The 23,644-nt window shown below is 48.0% G+C and overlaps 1 protein-coding gene across 1 annotated transcript in view; it reads right to left on the reverse strand.

The window, feature by feature from the left end:
- Positions 1–23,644, reverse strand: part of LOC143974843 (alcohol dehydrogenase 1-like) — an 86,657-nt gene that overhangs the window by 41,467 nt on the left and 21,546 nt on the right. The window contains exons 3-5 of the mRNA XM_077476598.1: positions 5,748–5,889; positions 1,409–1,496; positions 332–551 (exon numbers count right to left, since the gene is read on the reverse strand). Coding sequence (XP_077332724.1) covers positions 332–551; positions 1,409–1,496; positions 5,748–5,889 — 450 coding nt within the window. The remainder of the gene's footprint in view (positions 1–331; positions 552–1,408; positions 1,497–5,747; positions 5,890–23,644) is intronic.

Genomic DNA, 23,644 nt, shown 5'->3' on the forward strand with positions numbered 1-23,644 from the left:
AAGTTATGAGGGATTTCTTCATAAGGAAGAAGTGTCATCTGAAGTGTTACTAGTGTTATCTATGGACATTTGTAATAAACTAAAGACTCATGGAATGAGGAATATAAGAAGGTGCCCCAGGGTGTGAAGTCTTCAAGAGCTTTGCCAGTATCCAATGACCTGAAAACACAAGCCTATAACCCAGGGTATATGAATATTATGCTTGTGTCTTGTACTGTACGAATACTTTCTTTTGACCTCCTGAAGCTGTCTAAAGTGTTCATCTTTGTTGAATATTTCATAACACGTCAATCTGTAATTTGCAATATGGAATATATTTACTCAAACTTACTTTGGCAGTGTTAAGTACTGTTCCGTAGCCACTGGAGAATCCATAACCAATAAGGGACACTTCATCCAAATTTGCTTTTGGATCAATCTTAACACATGCAAATTCATCCACACAAGTGTATTCTGTAAATGTACTGCAGGACATGAAGTTGTGAATCTGTTTTCCATTGATGGAAAATCGGGTGGTTTTGTCAAGCATGAGCCCTTTGTTTTTGCCAACACTGTAATGAAAACATTTAATAATGGTTTATCACAATTTTTGTTCAGCTTATTTGCATCTTATACTTTGATAGACTGAAAAGATAAAGTTAGCTAAGCAGCTGCCTTCCATTTTGTTAGGACTAGCCTGTAACTGGATCATTACTTGTGTCTTCAGGGGATACCTTTTAGGCAAAGATCATGGGAAAACATGCACTGGCCTGGTAGGAGCATGACTTCCACTGGAGATAAGGGCAATTCTATGCAATTCTGCACTAGCAGACAACCCAAATCTTGTTTGGTAACTTATGGGACCTACACCACTTCACCTAGTAATATGGCCATCACTGCATCCACCACATTTGTATAGGGAATACGACACTTCCACTGCCTGATATATTTTTTGTGCCCCTCACTTATTTAAAAGAAAAACCATTGGGCAAAAAGTTCGTAGATGGACGCAACTGTGACGGTCTAGGAATGCCCCACCCCCAAAACAAAACAAAACAAAACTTATTGCCCTATTGGGGCTAACCATGGTTCACGGAAGATGCAAGTTATAAACAATAGTATTTTGCCCATGAAGGTTCTCTTTTATCAAGATCATTACATAGATATTAATTAGTCGCATTCAACTGAACTTGTTCTGTAAACGGATTTTTTAATCGAGCCAAGTTTCTCCTTCAGTTTAGATGAGTGTCAAGAACATAATTACAGGTTTTCCATATTTTGACAAACAAGTAATTAAAAAGTACACAGACTCAAAGATCATAGTAAAATGTCCTGTCAAGGTGAAGAGTATACTATATCAGTTGTTGTTGCGTCTAGTTGTGTATCTCCAGAATGAAGAAAAATATAAATAATTAAAAAAAGAATTTACTCATTGTTTACACAGAAGTTGCTGTCCTCATGCAAGCAGCTTTTACACTTCATACACATTGGACCGCACAATGCAATAACATGATCTCCTGTAAAAAAAAAAAAAAAAAAATAAGTATCTTGCAATAACGGGACCATCTTTTTGAGAAAAAAAAAAGATTTAAAAGATTCCCAGAGAGTTGAGGTTTTACTTTCAATAGTTTTTATTAGAGTTTTGAAAATCACAACACGCGTAGGAAACATACAAAGATCAAGTTACAGTAGGTAACATTTAGTACAATATTAAATGGAGAGTCCGGGTAATGTTGTGTCTGGCAAGACAATCCGTGGAGTAGGTAGATGCATAAACTTGAGGAAACAGTATGAAATGTGCACTGTAGTGCCAGCTCCGGGGAGTAACGACATCTTAAAGATGACAGTCAGAGCTTGGACCAAGCCTTATATCAAACAATTGACCAAAATATAGATGGGCAGGGGACAACAGTCCAAATTCCCATGAACTAAGTACAGGGGAGAACAGAGGGATGAGACCCCCCCACCGCCCCCAAGGGGATCTAGCTGTGGAAGGGAGAGTCCCAGCCCCCCATCATCCCCCATGTACTGTTGACCTTGACACAAGTGTAGTTCCACTAGCACTACAGTAGAATGAACATAGAACCAGTGAATTCAGGGTGCCAAGCATATAAGGGATACAGGAATTCCTAGCACCGAGGAACAATCCTTCACCCCCTGACAAGCGTAAAGAGGAGGTATTGGACAAAAGAGCAAGGGAAAGGGGTACAAAAGCAGAGAAGGACAAACTCCGGTGCGTGGCTTTTGCACAAGAAAAGGAAAGACAAGAGAGGAAAAGGAAAGAAGGAGGGAGAGGAAGGGAGGGAATGGGGTGCGAAAGGAGTGAAGACAAGGGAGAGGGGGGAGTAGTTCCAACCGGGTCATCCAGAGTGTGTAGTCAAGGGGGGGCCATGCCAGGGACAAGAGAGATGTGGCAATATTTTGCCCATGGTTCCCGGATGCATTAGAATATGTGGGTTTTGTCCAGGGTAAAGTTGACTAATTTTTCTTGTGTCATGATCCAGGAGATTTTACGCTTCACTGCTGCGATCAGGACTGAGGATTTCTTCCAATGGGCCGCAATAGTGGTTTTGGCCCCCAGCCAGATAAATAAAATTAAAGCCTGGGAGTATTAGTCTATCTTATTTATTTTGAGGTTGAGAAGGGCTATCTCTGGTGTTTGGGGTACCTGGACCGATGTCACCTTACGTATCAAGTGGAAAACCTTATTCCACAAACATCGTATTCTCGGGCAGGACCACCAAATGTGTAGCATGGAACTTGTATGGTTACAGTTCCGGAAGCACAGTGGTGATGCATTTGGATAGAACTTGGCTAAGAGGAAGGGAACCCTATACCACCGGGTAAGTACTTTAATGTTTGCTTCAATTATTGAGATGTTTCAGATACTTTTGAATGATCGTTGGAAGCATGAAAACCATTTATCTTGGTCCCAAGAAATGTCTAGATCTCTCTCCCAGGAGACTACGTAAGAGGGCTTAGAGATCACCGAGGCTAAAGAGGCATATATGATGGAGATCCCACCCCTCTGATCCATGGCCTCCGCACACCAAGATTCGTAGAGTGTAGCTTTAGGGGGAGCCGACCTGTTAGGCCAAAGTGAGCGAAGGAAGTGTAATAATTGTGAGAAACTGAACCGCTCAGAGGACGGCATTTGAAGTTTACTTGTACAGTACGCCTCTGAAATGGGGCCCGTGGATATGAAGTAGTTCCCAATCCTAAGTAGGCCTTTGTTGAGCCACCAACTAAATGCTAGAATGTTCATTCCCGGGGGAAAAGAGGGATTGTGGAACATATGTGTTAGGGGGCGAAGGGGTCATACGAGAGCCGTATGTTTGTGTAATTGATCGCACAAAGCTATTGAGAGTTGAGGTTTTTAAATAGTGTCTACAATTTGTTCTTAGGAGGCCCACAAGTCTTCCATGCTGCTTTCCCACAATTGTTTTAGTTTGATAAATAGCATTTGAGCTATCTCATGTGTGGTGAAATTTGTGGATCAGTGGCTTACTGTCAGGGGTTGCAAAGGTCGAAATTGAGACCTGGCCCATGCTCCAGGGGGGCCAGTATAGCCACCCTGTCACATTTGATTTTGCTGGGGCGGGGGCAATTATAGGATCTGATCCCCTGTATAGCTCAGCCTACAGCAGCTGAATGCCAGCTTCTCCTACTCTTCCTTCCACTACTTTCAGCTGCATACAGGAGATCAGTTCCTTGCCCCCTGCCACACCAATCACCCTGTCTGTGCTCTCTACACTGATTGCATGTCTGTGTCTGTTGACTGGGCCCCTGTGTGCTCCCACCCCCCTCTCACAGCTCTGCCTGCTTCCCCCTCCCCTCTGTTTACTATGCTTTCACTTATAAATGAACAGGAAAGCTGTGCAGAGCTCTTCATGTTCATTCATGCTGTGCAGCTGAGACTGCAGAAAGTAACTGGGGAATGTGTTTCCTTAGTCCCTTTCTCTGTCTTAACAGTGAGACTTCAGGGACCTATTTAGACCCCTAAAATTTCACCAAAGCCCTCCCCCCTTCCCCCAGAAGTATTATGAAAAAAATAAAAATTGCAACAAATTAAAAAAATATATAATTAAAAATGTAAAGAATGATAAAAAAAAAACTAAGGGCCCATTCAGGCGGGTTCGCTGGGTGGTACATTTGTACATATTTTCCTTCATTAGGACTGCCACGCTGATGTCTGTACTGCTACTGTTATTGTTTTTATTACTTTTCCATGCTATTCCAATGAACCCTGTATATAAAGATAAAGTCACTCAAAATAAATATACCCTGATGAAGGAAAATATGTACCAATAAAAATTTCCAAAACATGTCGGGAAGCACGCTACAAATCTTCATGGACTGACCTCAGCTTGACTCTGGCAGTGGCTAGATTATTAGCCTTTGGGTTTTATATATATATCTATGTATAATTAATTATACTACTTGGACCCCTTCTTGTCGACCATATACAGGTATGTGACCTCACTGAAGTGGGCCTTTACCTCATATCTGCATACCTCTGGATAGTGCGCTTCCAGCACCAGGATCGGGCTCCCACTGTGAGCGCCAGGTCTTGTACTAATTTTTGGGACCCAGGACTCCTGGTCCAGGGTCACCGCGTTGCTTTGATAGCCTCTGATTGGCTATTGCAGTGATCAGTCACTGTGTAGCCCATCCATGTGTTTCATTGTTCTTCTGAATGTAGAGAAAGATACATTGTATCTTTCTCTCCTTGTAGAAGATAAAGATGTAAATAAAAGTGTAAAAAAAAAAAAAGAAATGAATTAAAAAATAAAGAAACAAAATAGGTAGATCAAAATTTGATCTGGGTCAGTGCCAGGGTTAGTGTTAGGGTCAAAGGTTTAGATCAGGGTCAAATGTCAGGGTCATAAAGCAGGGTATGTATATTTTAGGTAGGATTTTTTTATTTTTAAATTACTGTCAGTGTGTTTTAGATTAAAAAAACGAAATGCGCACCACTGTTTCTGAGCCCTACTATGGGTACAAACAACAACTGACATAAACACATGTGGTTTGTGTTGTTCTTTGGTGTTAAATTATTATAATAGCAAGAAATACTGTATACAGCTACATTTTCTTTCCTATTTTGGACCAGTTTTCCATTGATAATAAACTAAAAATGAGGAGACATCCATTACTATTTACCACCAAAAGAAAGACCAATTTGTCCTGAAAAAAACAAGGTATAATTCACCAGGATACACAATGTAGTTGTGATGATATGTACAGTTTTACTGTACAAATGTCAAAGTTGCAAAATTGTGTTCCAACATTAACATTTGTTTTACCCTCGGTCACTAAGGGTTTAAGGCTTGGCACAAAGTGACATCAGCAGCCACATCCCCCCAAAACTTAATTTTATTAAAAAAGGGACAGTTGTGAGTCAGATGGGAGATGGGAGACAAGGAGAGTATTGTCCACATTGCAAAAATGCATACTGTTACTACTGCCAACAGAGGAGCATAGAAAATTTCACTTTTTACCTACATTTTTTAATGCCTATTACTTCCTATCATTGTCAGTGGACTGTATCCTGTATATTTTAAAGTGACTGTTTTTTGATGATAAAATTAATCTTTTGTACTTAATAAAAGTGGCACTTGGTTGCCTTTTATATACTTCATTACTCCCATTTCTGCCTTAAAAGTCCAAGGGGGCAGCTCTTATTGCACCTGTTGCGTGTTCTCTCTTTCAATCTAATAAAATACATTATAGTATCTGTGAGTTATTTTAAAGGTAATTGCAGATACCTGGTTTAACCTTTGTTACTCCTTCTCCGATACTCTCAACAATTCCAGCTCCTTCACTGCCCAAAATAACAGGAAAATTTAGGCTGGCCATATCGTCTGAGAGGGCAAGGTCATCAGTTTCAGCGATTCCACTGGCAAAGATCTAAGAAATCAAACACATCCATCATAAAAATTGTTCATATATTACATACATTATATACAATGTACCTAACAAGCATGTACGTCTGGGCCTGATTTACTAAATGCGACTTAATGTGAATGCAAATATCTAATGGCATGTAGAGGAAACTCTAATGTTTCACACTTCCCTGTGCATGCTTTACAGTTTAGGTTTTAGGCTTATGTAAATCCAAGCCAATTGAAAATTCATAAAAATTCAATTAACAGTAATAAAAGAAAATTGAGAATTTTAAAACTTTCAATCTCATTGGGGAAAATATCCTACCGTCTGTGTGGGTGACATGTCTCATAGCAGCCAGCCCTGTTGCACAAATCCCTACAGTTGTACCTGTTTTATGACTGACCCTGAATCGGATTCTTAGCCCTTGTACACACGGTCGGACATTCCGACAACAAAATCAGTCAGATTTTGTCCGACGGATTTTGTCCGAAACTTGTGTTGCATAAACACAGTCGGACAAAGTTGTCGGAAAATGTCATTGTTCAGAACTTGATGATGCTATTTCATTACAACGGGACTACGTTCAGGCTAGTAGCCAATGGCCTTGGTCTAGGAAGTTGATCTGAGCATGCGTGGCACTTGGTCTGATCGGAACTCTCTGCAAACGATCGGATGTCCGATTGGATCATGTTGTCGGAAAGTTTTATAGCCATTGGAATATCCGACCGTGTGTACAACGGCTTAGACAGGAAGAATGCACAACAAGGAATCATGTGACAGGAGGTTGCACTACCACCCATTAGTATTATTAAAAATATGCAGAATCTGTTATAAAACATTGTATCATTTCCAGGTTAAAGTCCATCTCCAGCCAATTGTTTTGCATTTTTAGGCTTCAAAGGCATTTCCCTTCCTGAAGTGGGATCATTTGAACCCCAAAACCCACTGGCTTTAATAACATACAATTTAATCTGAACTCTACATGTTCCGGTATTGGCACTTTCTTCCTTGCACACCCAGGGCAAGAAAAATGAGAGCAGGTGGTTTATGGTGCTATGCAGCACACGTTGCTTTGCCTAGTTTATACTATATATATATATATATATTTATGGCCCAGAGCCCTCTGACCGATACGGATAAGGATGACAAACAAGGATAACACAAAACTCGCTTACTTGAACCGGACCTGAAAGTGTGCCCTGGCCTAACGTAGGGTATACCAAAATAAGGGGGCATACCCTTGATAGAGAAATGAGTAATGAATGAAATGAAAATGAAATGGAGTGAAATGAGTACTCGCCCGGGAGTATAATGCTTGAGAAATGCCCTGACAGGGGATGGGTGGGTGGGTATCGCGCACCGGAACCGACGAGGGAGCCAGGCGAACGGGCTGGTTATATACTCCACCGGGCTCCACCCATAATTCCAGGCCACCATACTGGCCTTTCCATTTATGGCCCAGAGCCCTCTGACCGATACGGATAAGGATGACAAACAAGGATAACACAAAACTCGCTTACTTGAACCGGACCTGAAAGTGTGCCCTGGCCTAACGTAGGGTATACCAAAATAAGGGGGCAAAAACATACAGGTAGGGAATGCCTTTATTGATTCGAGTTTGTTACTGGGTGAGCTTGATGAAGGCCTGGGCCATCTCTACTTGCGGATTGGGTATGTAACGGGCGAAGCAGGCGGATTTCCACCTACCCAACTTTTTGATGATGTGGACCGGGACCCCTTGGCGAGAGGCAGTTGAAGCTGCTCCGATCCGAAACGAATGTCCGGAGTAGTGAGCCGGATCGAGGTGAAGGATGCTCAGGAGTATCCTGACATGCTCCATGAACTGGGCTGCGTTCAGTGGCTTACCGTGGAATGGTAGAAGCGGGCCAGTTCCTGGTTGATCGGCCAGAAGGGTCAACAAGCGGGTGAGCGTGGCGACCGGGCACCAGCGGTTGTTAGTTTTATAAAAATGTATGTCCGTCCCCGGGCCAAGTTGTTGCGTCTTGGACACTGCTATATGCAGGATGAAATGGTCTCCGTGCCTGACCAGGTGGTGCTTGCATAGCGTGCGAGCTGAGGGGCTACTGGAGGTAAACTCGCCTGGCCGCAGGAAGCCGTAGAAGGCCAGGTGTATGGCTGCTTGTATAATGGTACTAGTGTGGAGTCCGAAAGGTGCAGTGGCCAAAATATCGGACATGTTTCTGAAAATGTCTCCTGTGATAGGCAAGCGTTTGAGGGAGGCCGCAGGCTGGCGTTTCTGGATGCCACGCATGACGGCCCGAATGGCGTGGAAAGTGAACAAGGAGGGTTCAGCGGGGTCCTGGAGGGACGTAAAATGTTGTACCCCGGCCAGGTATAGTCGGATCGTGTTGACGGATAGCGCCAAGTCCGAGTGGCAATGGGCAACGAAGGCCAGAACTTGCTTGACCCGGGAGGTCTCTGTGGAGTGAGACGTTAAGAAGCGGTTAAAGGCCCTCCAGGCTGTTTGGTAGGCCTTGCGGGTATTGTCTGCGAGGGAGTGATTGATGAGTTGAGTCGCGGCTACTAGGTGAGGGGTTAATCCAGGGTCAGTTGAGACCAGTCCGGGATAACTGCTGACGTTGGTCCGGCTCCGGGCACCTGATCAAAAAAGGAAACTAAGTTAAAGCGGGAAAGGGCGTCCGCTGCCCGGTTACATTTACCGGGGATAAAGGCACAATGGACATTAAATTGAAACAATAACGAGAGCTGGACCAGTCGCCGCAGGAAGGACATAATCTCCAGAGACTTGGACCTGCCTTTGTTAATGATTTCCGCAGTGGCGAGATTGTCCGTTGAAAAGGTCACTGTTTGACCGGACCAACTGCGGCCCCACGTATGGGCAGCGGCTACGATGGGGTACAACTCAAATAGGGAGGACGTCTCGGTGAAGCCCGGAATAGCCAGTATCTGAGGAGGCCAAGGGGCTGCAAGCCAGAGGTGGCCAAAAATTGCCGCAAAACCCGTGGAGGCCGCTGCGTCGGTCACGACCTGCGGCGATGAGGAGGACACGGAGGGAATGAAGAGGGACACGCCATTCCAGGACGTCAGGAATTCTTCCCACATGGCAAGGTCTGCTACAGCTGCGGGGTCCAGGCTGAGGATATGCTCCGGGTCTTGTGAATGAGACAGTAGGACTAACAGGCGTGATATGAAAGCGCGACCTTGAGGGATGATGCGCATGGCAAAATTAAGCATACCGAGAAGGGACTGTAACTGCCTCTTGGTACAAGTTCTGGTGCGGGTGAAGTCCCTCATGACCGACCTGATGCGGCTTAGTTTATCCGGGGGAAGGCTGGCCTGCATAGTGCTGGTATTTAAGCTGACCCCGAGGAAGGTGATTGCCTGCGCAGGGCCCTCTACCTTGTGCTCAGCAATCGGGACGTCAAGATTATTGAAGACCACCCTTAGTTTATCCAAATCCCCTGGAAGGGAGCCAGGTGACTCGACCAGCAGGAAGTCATCCAAGTAGTGTATGACTCCCTGGCACTGGGCTACGTGCAGCAAGATCCATTCGAGAGCCTGCGCAAACGAGTCGAAGAGCCAGGGGCTACTCTTGGACCCGAAGGTCAGCTTAGTGGCAAAATAGTAGAGCTCCCTCCATTTGATGCCATGCCAGCACCAGAGAGATGGATGGATAGGAAGGAGCTTGAAGGCGTCCGAGATATCGGCCTTGGAGAGCCATGTACCTGTGCCTGACTTGAGAATGGCCTGGATGGCCATGTCTACGGACGCGTATTTGAGGGAGAACTCCTCGGAGGGGATAAGAGAATTAAGACTGGGGACAGAGGAAGAATAAGGCGCTGACAAGTCGTAGACCAACCTAAGTTTATTTGAGAACTTGCCCTTGACAAGCCCAATAGGGCTGACTCGCCAGGTGTTAAATGGGGGCTTCGTGAAAGGGCCTATGATGAAATTCCGGTCTAGTTCTGCCTGTAACAGCTGGTCGATGGCCTGTACGTCGGTGGCTGCTGACCGCAGGTTCTGGCACTCGTGTGTGAGGTGAGGGAGGGAAATAAGTCCTGTATGAAAGCCCTGAGTAAAGCCCTGGACTAGGTAGGTGGCAAGTGAGGGGGTGGGGTGATTGGCGAGGTAGACACCGAGCCACGACACGTTGACCCGGCTCAGTCATGATTTCCTAGCCTGCTTAAGCTCGCACATGAGCCTGGGATGAGCTCTATTACACCGTGAGCATACATGGAGCAGCCTGCACTGGCTGAAATTGCACGACCCACTGTTAAAGTTGTTACAGATGGCTGCGCCACCCAAGGTCTTGACCGGGCGCCCCAGTTTATCTGTCTGAGGCAGGCGTGCCGGTGCTGGTAGGGCCTGGGCAGAACCTGAGGTCGATGGACCGTCTACAGGCGGGGTTGCCACCGAGCTGGCACACCAAGTCGCGGTGTGAGTAGCTGACTGGCAGATGGCACAAAGAGGAGACCGCAGCCCTGCGAAGTGTCGGCAGAACAACTCGGTGTCCAAGGCACTCCAATCCGTAGGTAACTGAAATTGAGAGAGCCTGGCGGCCGCCTTAGCGGAGAAGGAGCGGTGATAGTCATAAAAAGCGAAACCGCCGTATTTGTACCCCAGGTCGACTACTACGTGGAGGTAACGATCCAGTTCCTCCCTTCTGCCGGGGGAGGCCGAGCAGATGACATCCCTCAGCATGCCGAAGGCCAGGGTGAACTCGGTGACTGACAGCTTTCTGTCCAGCCTGGGGTCTTTGGCTTTGAGGACCACCGACACGTCCCCCCAAGTATAAGCTTTATTTTCTGCCAGCTCGTGAATGGATATCAGTAGCGAGGCCAGATTGACGTCCTTTCCCTCTAGGATGTCCTTCCTGATGTTGGCTGATATTAAATGGGAAGGGTACACTACTGGTGTACACCCGGGGGTACCTGCGCTGGTGTTCTCCACTGCTTGTGAAGCTGGTATAGGAGGAGAAACGACTGGGCGGGTCTCGAGGAGGGCCACCCGACTCTGAACTTCTGACATTGAGGTCGTCAGGGATGACACCAGCGTGTGAAGCTGCGTGATGGAGGCCGCGATGGAGCCCAGGGAGGCCTGCTGGGCACTATCCTCAACCGCGGCTGGGGGAGGAAAAAGGAGCCTGAAGAGCTCGGCCTTTCTGGCTGTAGCTGGGAAGGGTACACCCCTACGCCTCAACTCGGCCGTCAGCCTGGGGATGGTCCATGTTCTGAAGGACCTTTGGCTGCCGCTCTCTGAGAAAAGAGACGGAGACAACGGAGCCGTGTAGTCCTCGCTGCCAGCCTGGGACATGGTGGCAAAATCCGGGCTTGGTAAGCTTTATTAATCCCTGGGACCGGGTTTTTCTCCTATACGAAACCTAAGAGGGTGACATGGATTACAAGACTCGTAGGAGACTCCTAAGCAAACTTTTTTTTTTTTTTTTTTTTTTTTTTTTTTTTTTTTTTTTGAGAAGGGTACTACCGCTTGTGGGCGTTTCCCTTCCCGAAGATTCTCTTACCTAAGGAGGCACCGTCCGACCCGGTGCAGGTTGGACCTACTGAAAACTCGACTGATCTGAGGAGATGAAGGTAAGTTTGTATGAGACTCCTATGCCTGCAGAGAGATGTCTAGCTAAATCGTGGAGGTAAGACTGGAAAATGTGAAGAAAGACATAACTGAAACGAGCTGCATAAATGAAACGAGCAGACAACCGAATTTAGAATAATGTGCGTATGGCGACAGAGACGTGACTTGGTTGCGTCGTAGATGCAAAATTTCCTTTTCCCTTCCCCGTTTTTTTTTTTTCCACGCAGATGCGCATAGAACGTGGGGTTTAAGCGGAGGTGGACCCGCCACGTGGAGCTCAGGCGGAGGTGGAGCCTGCCACGTGGAGCTCAGGCAGGGGAGGGGAAGGGGGGGGGATCTGCCGCGTGGAGCTCAGGCGGAGGTGGAGCCCGCCACGTGGAGCTCAGGCAGGGGGGGGAGGGGGGGCCTGCCGCGTGGAGCTCAGGCGAGGGGTGAACCCTGCCACGTGGAGCTCAGGCAGGGGAGAGGGGGGGGGGGATCTGCCGCGTGGAGCTCAGGCGGAGGTGGAGCCCGCCACGTGGAGCTCAGGCAGGGGAGGGGAAGGGGGGGGGATCTGCCGCGTGGAGCTCAGGCGGAGGTGGAGCCCGCCACGTGGAGCTCAGGCAGGGGGGGGAGGGGGGGCCTGCCGCGTGGAGCTCAGGCGAGGGGTGAACCCTGCCACGTGGAGCTCAGGCAGGGGAGAGGGGGGGGGGGGATCTGCCGCGTGGAGCTCAGGCGGAGGTGGAGCCCGCCACGTGGAGCTCAGGCAGGGGGGGGGGAGGGGGGACCCTGCCACGTGGAGCTCAGGCGAGGGGTGAACCCCGCCACGTGGAGCTCAGGCAGGGGGGGGGGAGGGGACTTTGCCGCGTGGAGATCAGGCAGGGGGGGGGACCCTGCCACGTGGAGCTCAGGCAAAAGGGGGGGGGGGTACTGAAATGAGGCGTGCAGCTGGGCGCACCAGAACGAATCGATGCATGAGGAATGCGATGAGATTCGAATTGGAGCGTAATAAGTGACAGAAATGATATGCCATGACAAAGAAAATTAAATGATCCGACATCACCGACTGACATGATTGAAGTGACTGCAATGATTGACATGAAAGGAAATGACATGACGGACATAGTACAAACGGTATGATTTTTTTTTTTTTTTTTTTTTGGTTTTTGAACAACCTGAGATTGACATTGCCCGGACTGCTCAATTTAGCGCGACAAGCAGACGGCTGTGATTTCGAGATGGTTCGATCGGTTCGAACACAACAAGAGTCATTCGGTTTAGCAACGACGTGCTACGAAACGAAGTGCCAGTTGGCACGAACGACATGTATCGAAAAGGTGACAACGACTTCTACGAAGAAGGGGTAGTGACAGTGAGGTACCGAATACAAGTGTCGCGGTTAAGCCGTTCGTGTGACCTAGAGTGAGTGGTTCGTGAGTTCAGGAATCTAATTTTCGTGACTTTAATAACACATGAAACGAAAAGGGTGCCGAAGCCCTACCTGCGACAGCCGGCCCAGACGTGTTGTACGACAACGAAACTTTCGATTAGAGTATAGCGACTCAGACGGCGACCGGACGGACGCTGATGAACGACAAGGTTTTGTCGACACGAGGCGGACGAAAACGTAGGAACTCACGAACCCGGCTCACTGTAAAGTCTCGTGGATAGTCGGCCCTTGATTTCTGACGTATCAGATATCGCGCACCGGAACCGACGAGGGAGCCAGGCGAACGGGCTGGTTATATACTCCACCGGGCTCCACCCATAATTCCAGGCCACCATACTGGCCTTTCCATATATATATATATATATATATATATATATATATATATATATATATATATATATATATATATATATATATATATAAGAAGGCCAGTATGGTGGCCTGAATTTATGGGAGGAGCCCAGGGGGGTATTTAACCAGCCCGTTTGGCTGTGTTCCTTGTCGGTTCCTGTGCACGATATCTGTTACGTCAGAGATCTAGGGCTGACTATTCGAGATTATACATTGTGAGTTCTGTGTTCGTGAGTTCCCGTATTCGTCAGTCCCGTCTTCGTGAGTTTGTGTTATGAGTCCGTCTTCGTCAAATCCGTGTCTGTGAGTTAAGAGTTCGTGAGTTGTCGTTCTTCGAGATTCGCAACACTCGAGTCGTAGTTGTCGTACAACGCATCTGGTTCGGCTGTCGCGGGTAGGGCTTTGGCTCCCATTTCTCATTTCATGTATTTTATTGTGTCACTAAACTGCAATGTCCAGAGCTCATGAATTACTCACAAACATTTCATAAAACGTATACCTCTCATTTCGCATGTGTTCGTTACCAAACATCGGTTGCTCCTATGCTTCACAGATGTTTCGTAGTCGCTCGTCTGTCGTGACACATCGGTCGATGCCGCATCGGGCACTCATTTTGCAAACATTTCATTTAATTCGAATAGTTTCTAATCATTTCTAATCGTTTCAAATTGTTCGCACCGTTTCTAAAGTCGCGAGTCGTTGCTCATCGTGTCAAAATGTTTGTAATAATTTTGAATCATTTGTAATCATTTCCAGAAAGCTTTCAAATAATTTCTAATCATTTCATTCATTTCTGTCACGTACCACGCTCCGATTCGAATTCAGTCGCATCTCCGATGCACCGATTCACTCCGATGCCCCAGTTTTCGGCCTCATTTCAGTACATGCTTCAGAGACAGATTCACTCGCAGGTTCAGGTTCAGTCACTGATTCTTGTCTTTATCATGGCACATCATTTCTTGTCACGTATTACGCTCTGGTACGAATCCAGTCACATTTCAGGAATGCACAGATTCTCTCCGGTGTGCCCAGTTGTTTGGCCTCATTTCAGTACATGCTCCAGAGACAGGATTCATTTGTCAATCGTAGGCTCACTCTCTGAGTCTTGTCTTTGTCATGGGTATCATTTCTTTGTCACCTATCATGCTCCGATATAAATATAGTCACGTCTAAGCACTAAATTAGTCTCAGCGTTCCCCAGGACAAGCCACATTTCAGTACATGCTCCAGAGTCTGTTTTGTGCTCAGTCGAAAGCTACGGCATGGCGATCTGGGCCTCTGTCATGGCAGAATTATTCATTTCATTGTCAGGTACTGCGCCCCGGTTCGAATCCAGTTGTGCCTTGCAATGTTCCGATTCGTCCTGGGGAGCCTTGGTTATTGGCCTCATTTCACTAATTGCCTCATTTCAGTACATGCTCCAGAGTCCGGTTCGTTGTCAGTTGCAGCTGCGACACGACCGAGTCGTGCTTCTGTCATGGCAGATGTTCATTTCATTCAAGGCAACATTTCATTGTTTGTTTATTTCATTTCATCTCATTTCATTTCAACTCACTGCCGCCCATCAAAGTCACCTTATAGTCAATTATCTGTGACAGGTATTTGGAACTTTCAACAAAGTTTTGCCTTTATATTTATAGGTCAGTCGAGTTTCAGTAGGTCCACCCTGCACCCGCTTGGACGGTGCTTCACTAGGTAAGAAAAAAAAAAGGCACATGAGCAGGAGTGTTCACTGCGTTTAGGTATGTATACCATTAGGGAACACTAGCTAGTCTTGTAATCTATGTCACCCTCACTAGGTTCCGCTCAGTGATCTTCAACCCCGAGGACCAGTCGGCACACCTAGGTTTAGGACAACACTACCATGTCCCAGGCCGGCAGTGAAGATCTCACGGCCCCGTTGTCCCCCTCTCCAGTCTCAGAAAGTGGCAGCGTGCAGTCCCTTAGGGGATGGACAATCCCAAAATTGACTTCTGAGTTGAGGCGTAGAGGTGTGCCCTTTCCCGCTACAGCCAGGAAAGCAGAGCTCTTCAAGCTTCTCTTCCCTCCTCCAGCCATGGCAGGATCCAGCACCCAGCAAGCTTCCCTGGATTCCATTTCTTCTGCCATAACACAGCTCCACACCTTGGTATCATCCCTGACCACCTCAGTTTCCGAGGTCCAGAATAGAGTGGCACTCTTGGAGACCCGCCGGCTCGTTTCTCCCCCTGACCCTGCGGTAGCCAAGGCAGTGCCTACTCCTTCTGCAGGTACCACAGGGTGGAGTTCCGTGGTGTACCCTTCCCACTTGGTCCCAGCCAATGTCAGGAAGGACATCCTGGAGGGCAAGGACGTCAACCTCGCCTCCCTGCTCATCTCCGTCCATGACCTGGTGGAGAATAAGGCATACACGTGGGGTGGGACGTGTCTGTAGTCCTTAAGGCTAAAGATCCCAGGTTGGATAGGAAGCTGTCAGTGACGGAGTTCACATTGGCCTTTGGCATGATGAGGGATGTGATATGCTCAGCCTCCCCCAACAGGAGAGAAGAGCTGGATCGGTATCTCCATACCAGGGTAGATCTGGGCTATAAATATGGGGGTTTCGGCTTCTACGACTACCAGCGCTCCTTCTCCGCCAAAGCAGCTGCCAGATTCCTACAGTTCCACTGACTGGAGCGCCATGGATACGGAGTTTTTTTGTTGCCACTTTGCGGGCCTTCATTCACCCCTCTGCACAATCTGCCAGTCAGCCACCCACACTGCCACTTGGTGCGCCAACACGACATCTGCTCGTCCCTCTGAAAGTCCCTCTACCTCCGGTGCAGTTCAGGGCCAGTAGGCCCCTACACGCCTGCCTCAGACAAATTTGGGCGCCCAGTCCGGACCGTAGGAGGAGCAGCAATCTTCAATAATTTTAATTATGGTTCCTGCAACTTTAGCCAATGTCGTCTGCTGCACATCTGTACCCTTTGCCAAAGGGCTCACCCCAGGCTCCTGTGTGAGGTCAAGCAGCTAAAGAAGGCATGACTAAGCTGGGTCAACATCACATGGCTTGGCTTCTACCTTTCCACACACCCCACTCCCTCCCTGGCCACCTATCTCATTCAAGGTTTTACGGAGGGCTTCCACGCTGGTCTCATTTCACTGCCTCACATGACCCATGAGTGCCGGAACCTTCAGTCGGTGGCCACAGACGAACAGGCCATAGACCAGCTCCTGCAAGTGGAGTTAGATCGGGACTTCAGGATAGGCCCGTTCACCCAGCTCCCCTTCAACACATGGAGAGTCAGCCCTATTGGGCTTGTAAAGGGCAACTTCTCCAATAAATTACGTCTGGTGTACAATTTGTCAGCGCCTCATTCTACCATCCCCAGTCTGAATTCACTTATCCCCTCAGAAGAGTTTTCTCTCAAGTACGCCTCCGTGGACATCCAGGCTATACTCAAAATGGGCGCTGGCACCTGGCTCTCCAAGGCTGATATCTCAGATGCCTTTAAGCTCCTTCCCATCCATGGCATCAAATGGAGGGAGGCGTATTATTTTGCCACCAAGCTGACCTTCGGGTCTAAAAGCAGCCCCTGGCTCTTCGACACATTCGCGCAATCGCTTACTTGGATCCTCCTACACAAAGCCTAGTGCCAAGAGGTCATCCGTTACCTGGACAACTTCCTCTTGCTCACCCCCCGGGGACCTCGATAAGTTGAGGGTGGTGTTCAGGAATCTTAATGTCCCTATTGCGGAACACAAAGTCAACGGTCCAGCTCAGTCCATCACCTTCCTTAGGGTTAACCTGGACACCTGCGCCATGCAGGCCAGCCTCTCCCCAGATAAACTGGCCCGCATCAGGGCAGTTCTGCAAAACTTCGCCCACTCCAGAGGATGCACCAAGAAACAGTTGCAATCCCTTCTCGGGATGCTCAACTTTGCTATGTGTATCATCCCCCAGGGTCGTTCCTCCGTGTCCCGCCTACTGGTGTTCCTATCCCATACGCAGGATCCCGAGCAGGTCCTCAGCCTCGACTCTGCAGCGATAGCGGACCTCTCTATGTGGGAGGAGTTCCTTTCATCCTGGAATGGTATATCATTGTTCATTCCCACCGTGTCTTCCCTGTCACCCCAGGTAGTGACAGACGCAGCTGCTTTCACAGGCTTCGCGGCAATTTTTGGCCGTCTTTGGTTCGCAGCTCCCTGGCCACCTCAGATACTAGCTATACCCGGCTTCCAGTGGCGGCCCGCCCATAGGGGGCGCCCGGGCGCCGCCCCCCCTCCCCCTAGGTGTAAAAAAAAAAAAAGTAAAAAAAAAAAAAAAAACGGGCCCTTTAAGACATAAAAAAAAAAAAAATGTCATTTAACAATTTAACATAGTGTACTGTGGCGCCGGTCACAGTGCACTATGAGAAGCGCCACGTCGATGCAATCACAAGATTGCATCCATGGCGCTTCATTTGCGGGTTAAAAAGCCGCCTTGCGGCGCACTGCAGAACGCCGACTAGCTTCCGCCCGTAAAATCACTGTGATTCTACGGGCGGGAGCATTGTCATTCTTAGACAGGCAGGTCACTTCCGGCTTTCGGCTGCTTCACGAAACCCGGAAGTGACGTCGGCAGCTCCGTTCCTCAGCCGGAGTGGAGCTGCAAGAAAGTGAGGCAGGAGGTGAGTCACCGCATAAAGGCTTTCTAGTTTCTACTTTTTTGAGAATGTTCATGCATTTAGCTGAATGAATGGAAAAAAGCTTTCACAGTCAGAAAGGTTTCCCCAGGCCAGGCGACTTTTGCCGTGGCCAATCAGAGAATGAGCTCTGAAGGGGGAACTCCACGCCAAATTTCTGAAAAAAAATTTGACGTGGGTTCCCCCTCCGAGAGCATACCAGGCCCTTAGGTCTGGTATGGATTCCAAGGGGAACCCCCTACGCCGAAAAAACGGCGTGGGGGTCCCCCCCAGATCCACACCAGACCCTTATCCGAGCACGCTACCCGGCCGGCCAGGAACGGGGGTGGGGACGAGCGGGCGGCCCCCCCTCCTGAGCCGTACCAGGCCGCGTGCCCTCAACATGGGGGTGTGCCTTGGGGGAGGGGGGCGTGCGGCCCACCCCAAAGCACCTTGTCCCCATGTTGATGAGGACAAGGGCCTCTTCCCGTCAACCCTGGCCGTTGGTTGTCGGGGTCTGCGGGCGGGGGGCTTATCGGAATCCGGGAGCCCCCTTTAATAAGGGGGCCCCGGATACCGGCCCCCCACCCTATGTGAATGAGTATGGGGTACAATGTACCCCTACCCATTCACCTGTGAAAAAAAGTACAAAAAAAACACGTAGCTCTTTTGCTAGCGGAGGAGCCCGGCTTTCTTCCTCGCCGCCGGCCTCTTCTTTCGACTTCGGGGGTCTTGTCCCCCTCTTCGGTTCTTCTGCCGGGCCACCGCGCCTTCTTATAGCTCTTTTACAGGCGGTGGCCCGGTCTTCTGTCGCCGCCGCCGCCCATTCTTCTTCTTCTTCTTCTTCTTCTCCAGGAGATGTTGACTCGACGATCTCTCCGGCCGGAATGCCAGGGACGCGCTGCGCTGCCACTTATATAGGGACAATGGGGCGGTGTCACATGGGTTGATGTCACATGGGTTGGTCACATGGGTTGATGTCACATGGCGACAGTCCCAGCATCCTCCGGGACTGTGACATTGTAAGGGGGCGGGGTCACCATGTGACATCAACCCATGTGACCAACCCATGTGACATCAACCCATGTGACACCGCCCCATTGTCCCTATATAAGTGGCAGCGCAGCGCGTCCCTGGCATTCCGGCTGGAGAGATCGTCGAGTGGCGGCGGCGGCGACAGAAGACCGGGCCACCGCCTGTAAAAGAGCTATAAGAAGGCGCGGTGGCCCGGCAGAAGAACCGAAGAGGGGGACAAGACCCCCGAAGTCGGAAGAAGAGGCCGGCGGCCAGGAAGAAAGCCGGGCTCCTCCGCTAGCAAAAGAGCTACAAGAAGATAGCGGAGGAGTCCGGCGAGAAGACCCCCGAAGACGGAAGACCCCCGGAGCTGTGCAATAAAATATTTTAACCCTGTGTTGTGTTTTTTTTGTACTTTTTTTCACAGGTGAATGGGTAGGGGTACATTGTACCCCATACTCATTCACATAGGGTGGGGGGCCGGTATCCGGGGCCCCCTTATTAAAGGGGGCTCCCGGATTCCGATAAGCCCCCCGCCCGCAGACCCCGACAACCAACGGCCAGGGTTGTCGGGAAGAGGCCCTTGTCCTCATCAACATGGGGACAAGGTGCTTTGGGGTGGGGGGCTCAGGAGGGGGGGGGGGCGCCCGCTCGTCCCCACCCCCTTTCCTGGCCGGCTGGGTAGCGTGCTCGGATAAGGGTCTGGTATGGATCTGGGGGGGACCCCCACGCCGTTTTTTCGGCGTAGGGGGTTCCCCTTGGAATCCATACCAGACCTAAGGGCCTGGTATGCTCTCGGAGGGGGGAACCCACGCCAATTTTTTTTTCAGATTACATAAGGGGCGTGGTTTATGAGAAGTGGGAGGGGCCAAAATGATGGGCGGGGCCTGGCGCCCCCCCCCCCCCATCCAAAAACTTCACCAGCCGCCACTGCCGGCTTCACCAACACATCTTCCCTTTTTGAGCTGTACCCTATAGTAGCAGCAGCACACCTCTGGGGCCACAGCTGGACTGGTCAAACTGTGGCCTTCACCACAGATAACCTTGCCACAGCAGAGATCATAAACAAAGGCAGGTCCAAGTCCCTTGCAGTTATGTCCTTCCTGCGTAGGCTGGTTCAGCTGTCGTTACAGTTCCAATTCAACATCTTTTGTTTGTTTGTCCCAGGCAAGGGCAATCTTGCAGCAGATGCCCTCTCCCGTTTTAATTTCGTTTAATTTTTTGAACAGATGCCCGGAGCCGAGTCGATGTCAGCCACTATCCCGGCCTGGTCTCAGCTGACCCTGGACTAGCTCCACATCTTCAATCAGCAACCCAGCTCATCAATTCCTCTCTCTCACTCAACACCCTCAAGGCCTACCAGACGGCCTGGAGGGCCTTCAATAAATTCGTTTCACGTCATGGCAGAGAGACATCCTGCGTCAAACAGGTCCTTGCCTTTATCTCGTACTGCCATACTGAGCTTGCGCTGTCCCACAATACCATCCGGCTGTACCTAGCCTGTGTCCAACATTTCTTGTCACTCCAGGACCCCACGAAACCCTCATTATTTACGTTCCATGCTGTACGGGCCATCCTACGTGGTGTTCAGAAGCTCCAATTATGGGAGATATCTTTAGGAGTATGTCAGATATCCTGGCTGCATCACCGTTCGGTCTTCTCCCTAGTATGGTCTTGCAAGCGGCCATGTATCTGGCCTTCTACGGGATCTTACGACCTGGAGAGTTGACCTGTAACAGCCCCGCAGACCGCATGGTATGCAAATGCCACTTGGTCCGCTGCGAAGACCATTTCATTCTACATTTAGCGGTCTCTAAAACACAGCAAGTAGGCTCAGGTACAGATATCCATTTCTATAAAACCAATAACAACTGGTGTCCAGTCACTACACTCAGTCGGCTATTGTCATTACTGCCTGAGCAACCGGACTCTAGTCCACTTCTACCATTTCATACCAAGCCCCTGAACACCGCTCGGTCCATAGAACACATGAGAATACTTCTTCGTAACATTAATCTCAACCCTACTCAGTACTCCGGACACTCATTCCGTATCAGGGCAGGTTTAACAGCATCTAGCCAAGGGGTCCCGGACCATGTTATCAAAAAGCTAGGCAGGTGTTAGTCCGCCTGCTTGGCCCGCTACATTCCCAATCCGCAAGTGGAGATGGCCCAGGTCTTTGCCAAACTTACACAGTGACTAAACTTAAGCCAATAAAGAGCTATCCCTACCTGAATGTTTTTGCCCCCTTATTTTGGTATACCGTACATTAGACCAAGGCACACTTTCAGGTCCATTTCAAGTGGTAAGTTTATGTTAACCCTGTATGTCATCCTTATCCGTATTGGCCATAGGGCTCTAAATAAGAAGGCCAGTATGGTGGCCTGAATTTATGGGAGGAGCCCGGAGGGGTATTTAACCAGCCCGTTCGGCTAAGTTCCTTGTCGGTTCCTGTGCGCGATACCCACCCTTTTTAGGGCATATCTCAAGGTATTCATACTCCTCACAAGAGTACTCATTTCACTTCATTTCATATTCATTTAATTTAATTTCTCATTTCTTATCTAGGGTATGCCCCCTTATTTTGGTATACCGTACGTTAGACCAAGGCACAATTTCAGGTCCATTTCAAGTGGTAAGTTTATGTTAACCCTGTATGTCATCCTTATCCGTATCAGCCATAGGGCTCTAAACCATAAATATATATATATATATATATATATATATATATATATATATATAATTATTTATAAGGAAAGTATTTATGTTCATTTGGTAATTACAAAATATATCCCAAGGTAAGAATCTTTAACTGCTAAACACATCAATGGGCACAATACACTAAGCAATATTTTACTGCATCTGCGTATGCAGTAAAATACGCACATACGCACAACGTTTACAAATAAAATTCACAAAGAACCCCTCCTTAAAAATCTTGCATGTGTATATATCTTTCCAAAGTAAGCCTTAAATACAGTATGAAATCATGCGGTAAGTTATAGCAAGCATCTATTTGATAAGGATGCTTTTCCAAAAAGTGTAATTTAGTCATGGCTATTATGGTGTGGCTTCTCTGTGTTGAGGGCTCAAGATACCCTATAAGTTGTGTATAAAGTTCCATGATAAGTGGCTAGGATAACATGAACTGCTTGGATACGCTGAACATCTTCAGGGTATCAGTATCAGTCAACTGATCCAGCAGTGTGCACTCTTTCCTTTAACCTCCCTGGTGGTATGATTATTTCATATTTTAGGTGCTGAAAGCGGTACCATTATTTTGCATGAAAATTTGGTGTTTTATATTGTAGTCCTGTAATTCTTAGGAATAACTCACTTAAATCTGTCCAAACCAGATCCAAACCAGAGTCTAATAGACATCCCGGGTATGATAAAGTTTGAAAAACTAAATCATAAATTATAATATAATAAATAACTATAAATAATTATACCAAATAATAATATAAAAATAATAAAAATTATTCAATAATGTAATCAAATCAAAAACACTGAAATTGCTCAGTTCCAGAATTGTCACTGTCATTACTTTTCAGTATTTAATGACGGGTCTCCCCACAAATCGATATCTCTCAATTCTGCGAGTGATTACAATTTATTATCGCTGTTTTCTAGATGGTCTAAAACCATTTTTGATGTAAAGGGACAGCTTCGGTTGCTATGGACAATCTCCAGTTTCCAGGTATAAAGAACAGACATCCCGAAAGAGATGCATGCAGGACACTGGGCAGAACACTAGGGACAAAGGGGATGTGAAATTATTACATACAGCAATGTAATCTTACATTATACTGTATGTAATGTGTGTGTTTCATTTTTTGAATTTGGCGCCGTTCTCCATCCTCGTGCATCGCAACGCTCGCAGGGAATGGAGATCGGCTCCGTGATAGATCGAGCGGAACACGGCTCGCTCGTACAGCGCGGGGGGGGGGGGGGACATCGCTGGATCCAGGGGAGAAGGTAAGTAAACCCTCGCTGCATTCAGCGATGTGGTCCCGAGTCTGGCTCGGGGTTACCGATTTTGGTACAAAATCTCCACCCCGAGCCAGACTCAGGAATACCGCCAGGGGGGTTAAAGGGACCGCTTGAGATCTTCTCCTCTTCTGCACTGCTTTAAATTACAGAAGACTGGATTCAAAGAGCTCCATCATCTTTGCTTCATCTCTTTCTGGAGGCTGCTGTCTGCCAGCCTTCAGAAACAACTCCTTACTAAAATCTAGCTGACACTTGCTCCAGCTTACACTTCCCCACCTATTTTTCCAACACTTCCAACTGACCCTTTTGACCCTGATTGGGCTTTTTTCTAGACCTCTACGAATAAGCCCAGTCTGGGTGAAACGTGTCAAGGGGGACATGGCTTAGGGTGGTGATTTTGTTTGAAGTCGGCTACATTCATTTAACCTAACAGGATGACTTTCATAGAGTGTGGTTTTGCATTTTGATCTTGCTATATTTGCTGAGCTGAATGAGCTTTGTTAACACCCGGAGCAGCAGAGGACAAGAGAAGCAAATCTGGGACTTGGAGTGGTGCCATTTCTTTTTTCTTTGAATTCTCACAGGAACTGATGACCAACAAACTGCAATCATCCCCAGTAAACACACATCAGTAGGCTCATTTTTATAATGATTTATATGTCACCCTCCTTGGCATTTTTTTGAGAAACTTTCAACATTTTACTTCTTTTTTATCTATCCATGTTGCCATGACAGTTTCATAACATCTTGTGGAAGTTTGACTGAAAGAATAAGTGCATGGAGAGTATTTATA

The sequence above is a fragment of the Lithobates pipiens genome, unplaced genomic scaffold (assembly GCF_037356315.1).
Source record: "Lithobates pipiens isolate NorthernLeopardFrog02 unplaced genomic scaffold, aLitPip1_a1.2 Scaffold_13, whole genome shotgun sequence".
Lineage (NCBI taxonomy): Eukaryota > Metazoa > Chordata > Amphibia > Anura > Ranidae > Lithobates > Lithobates pipiens.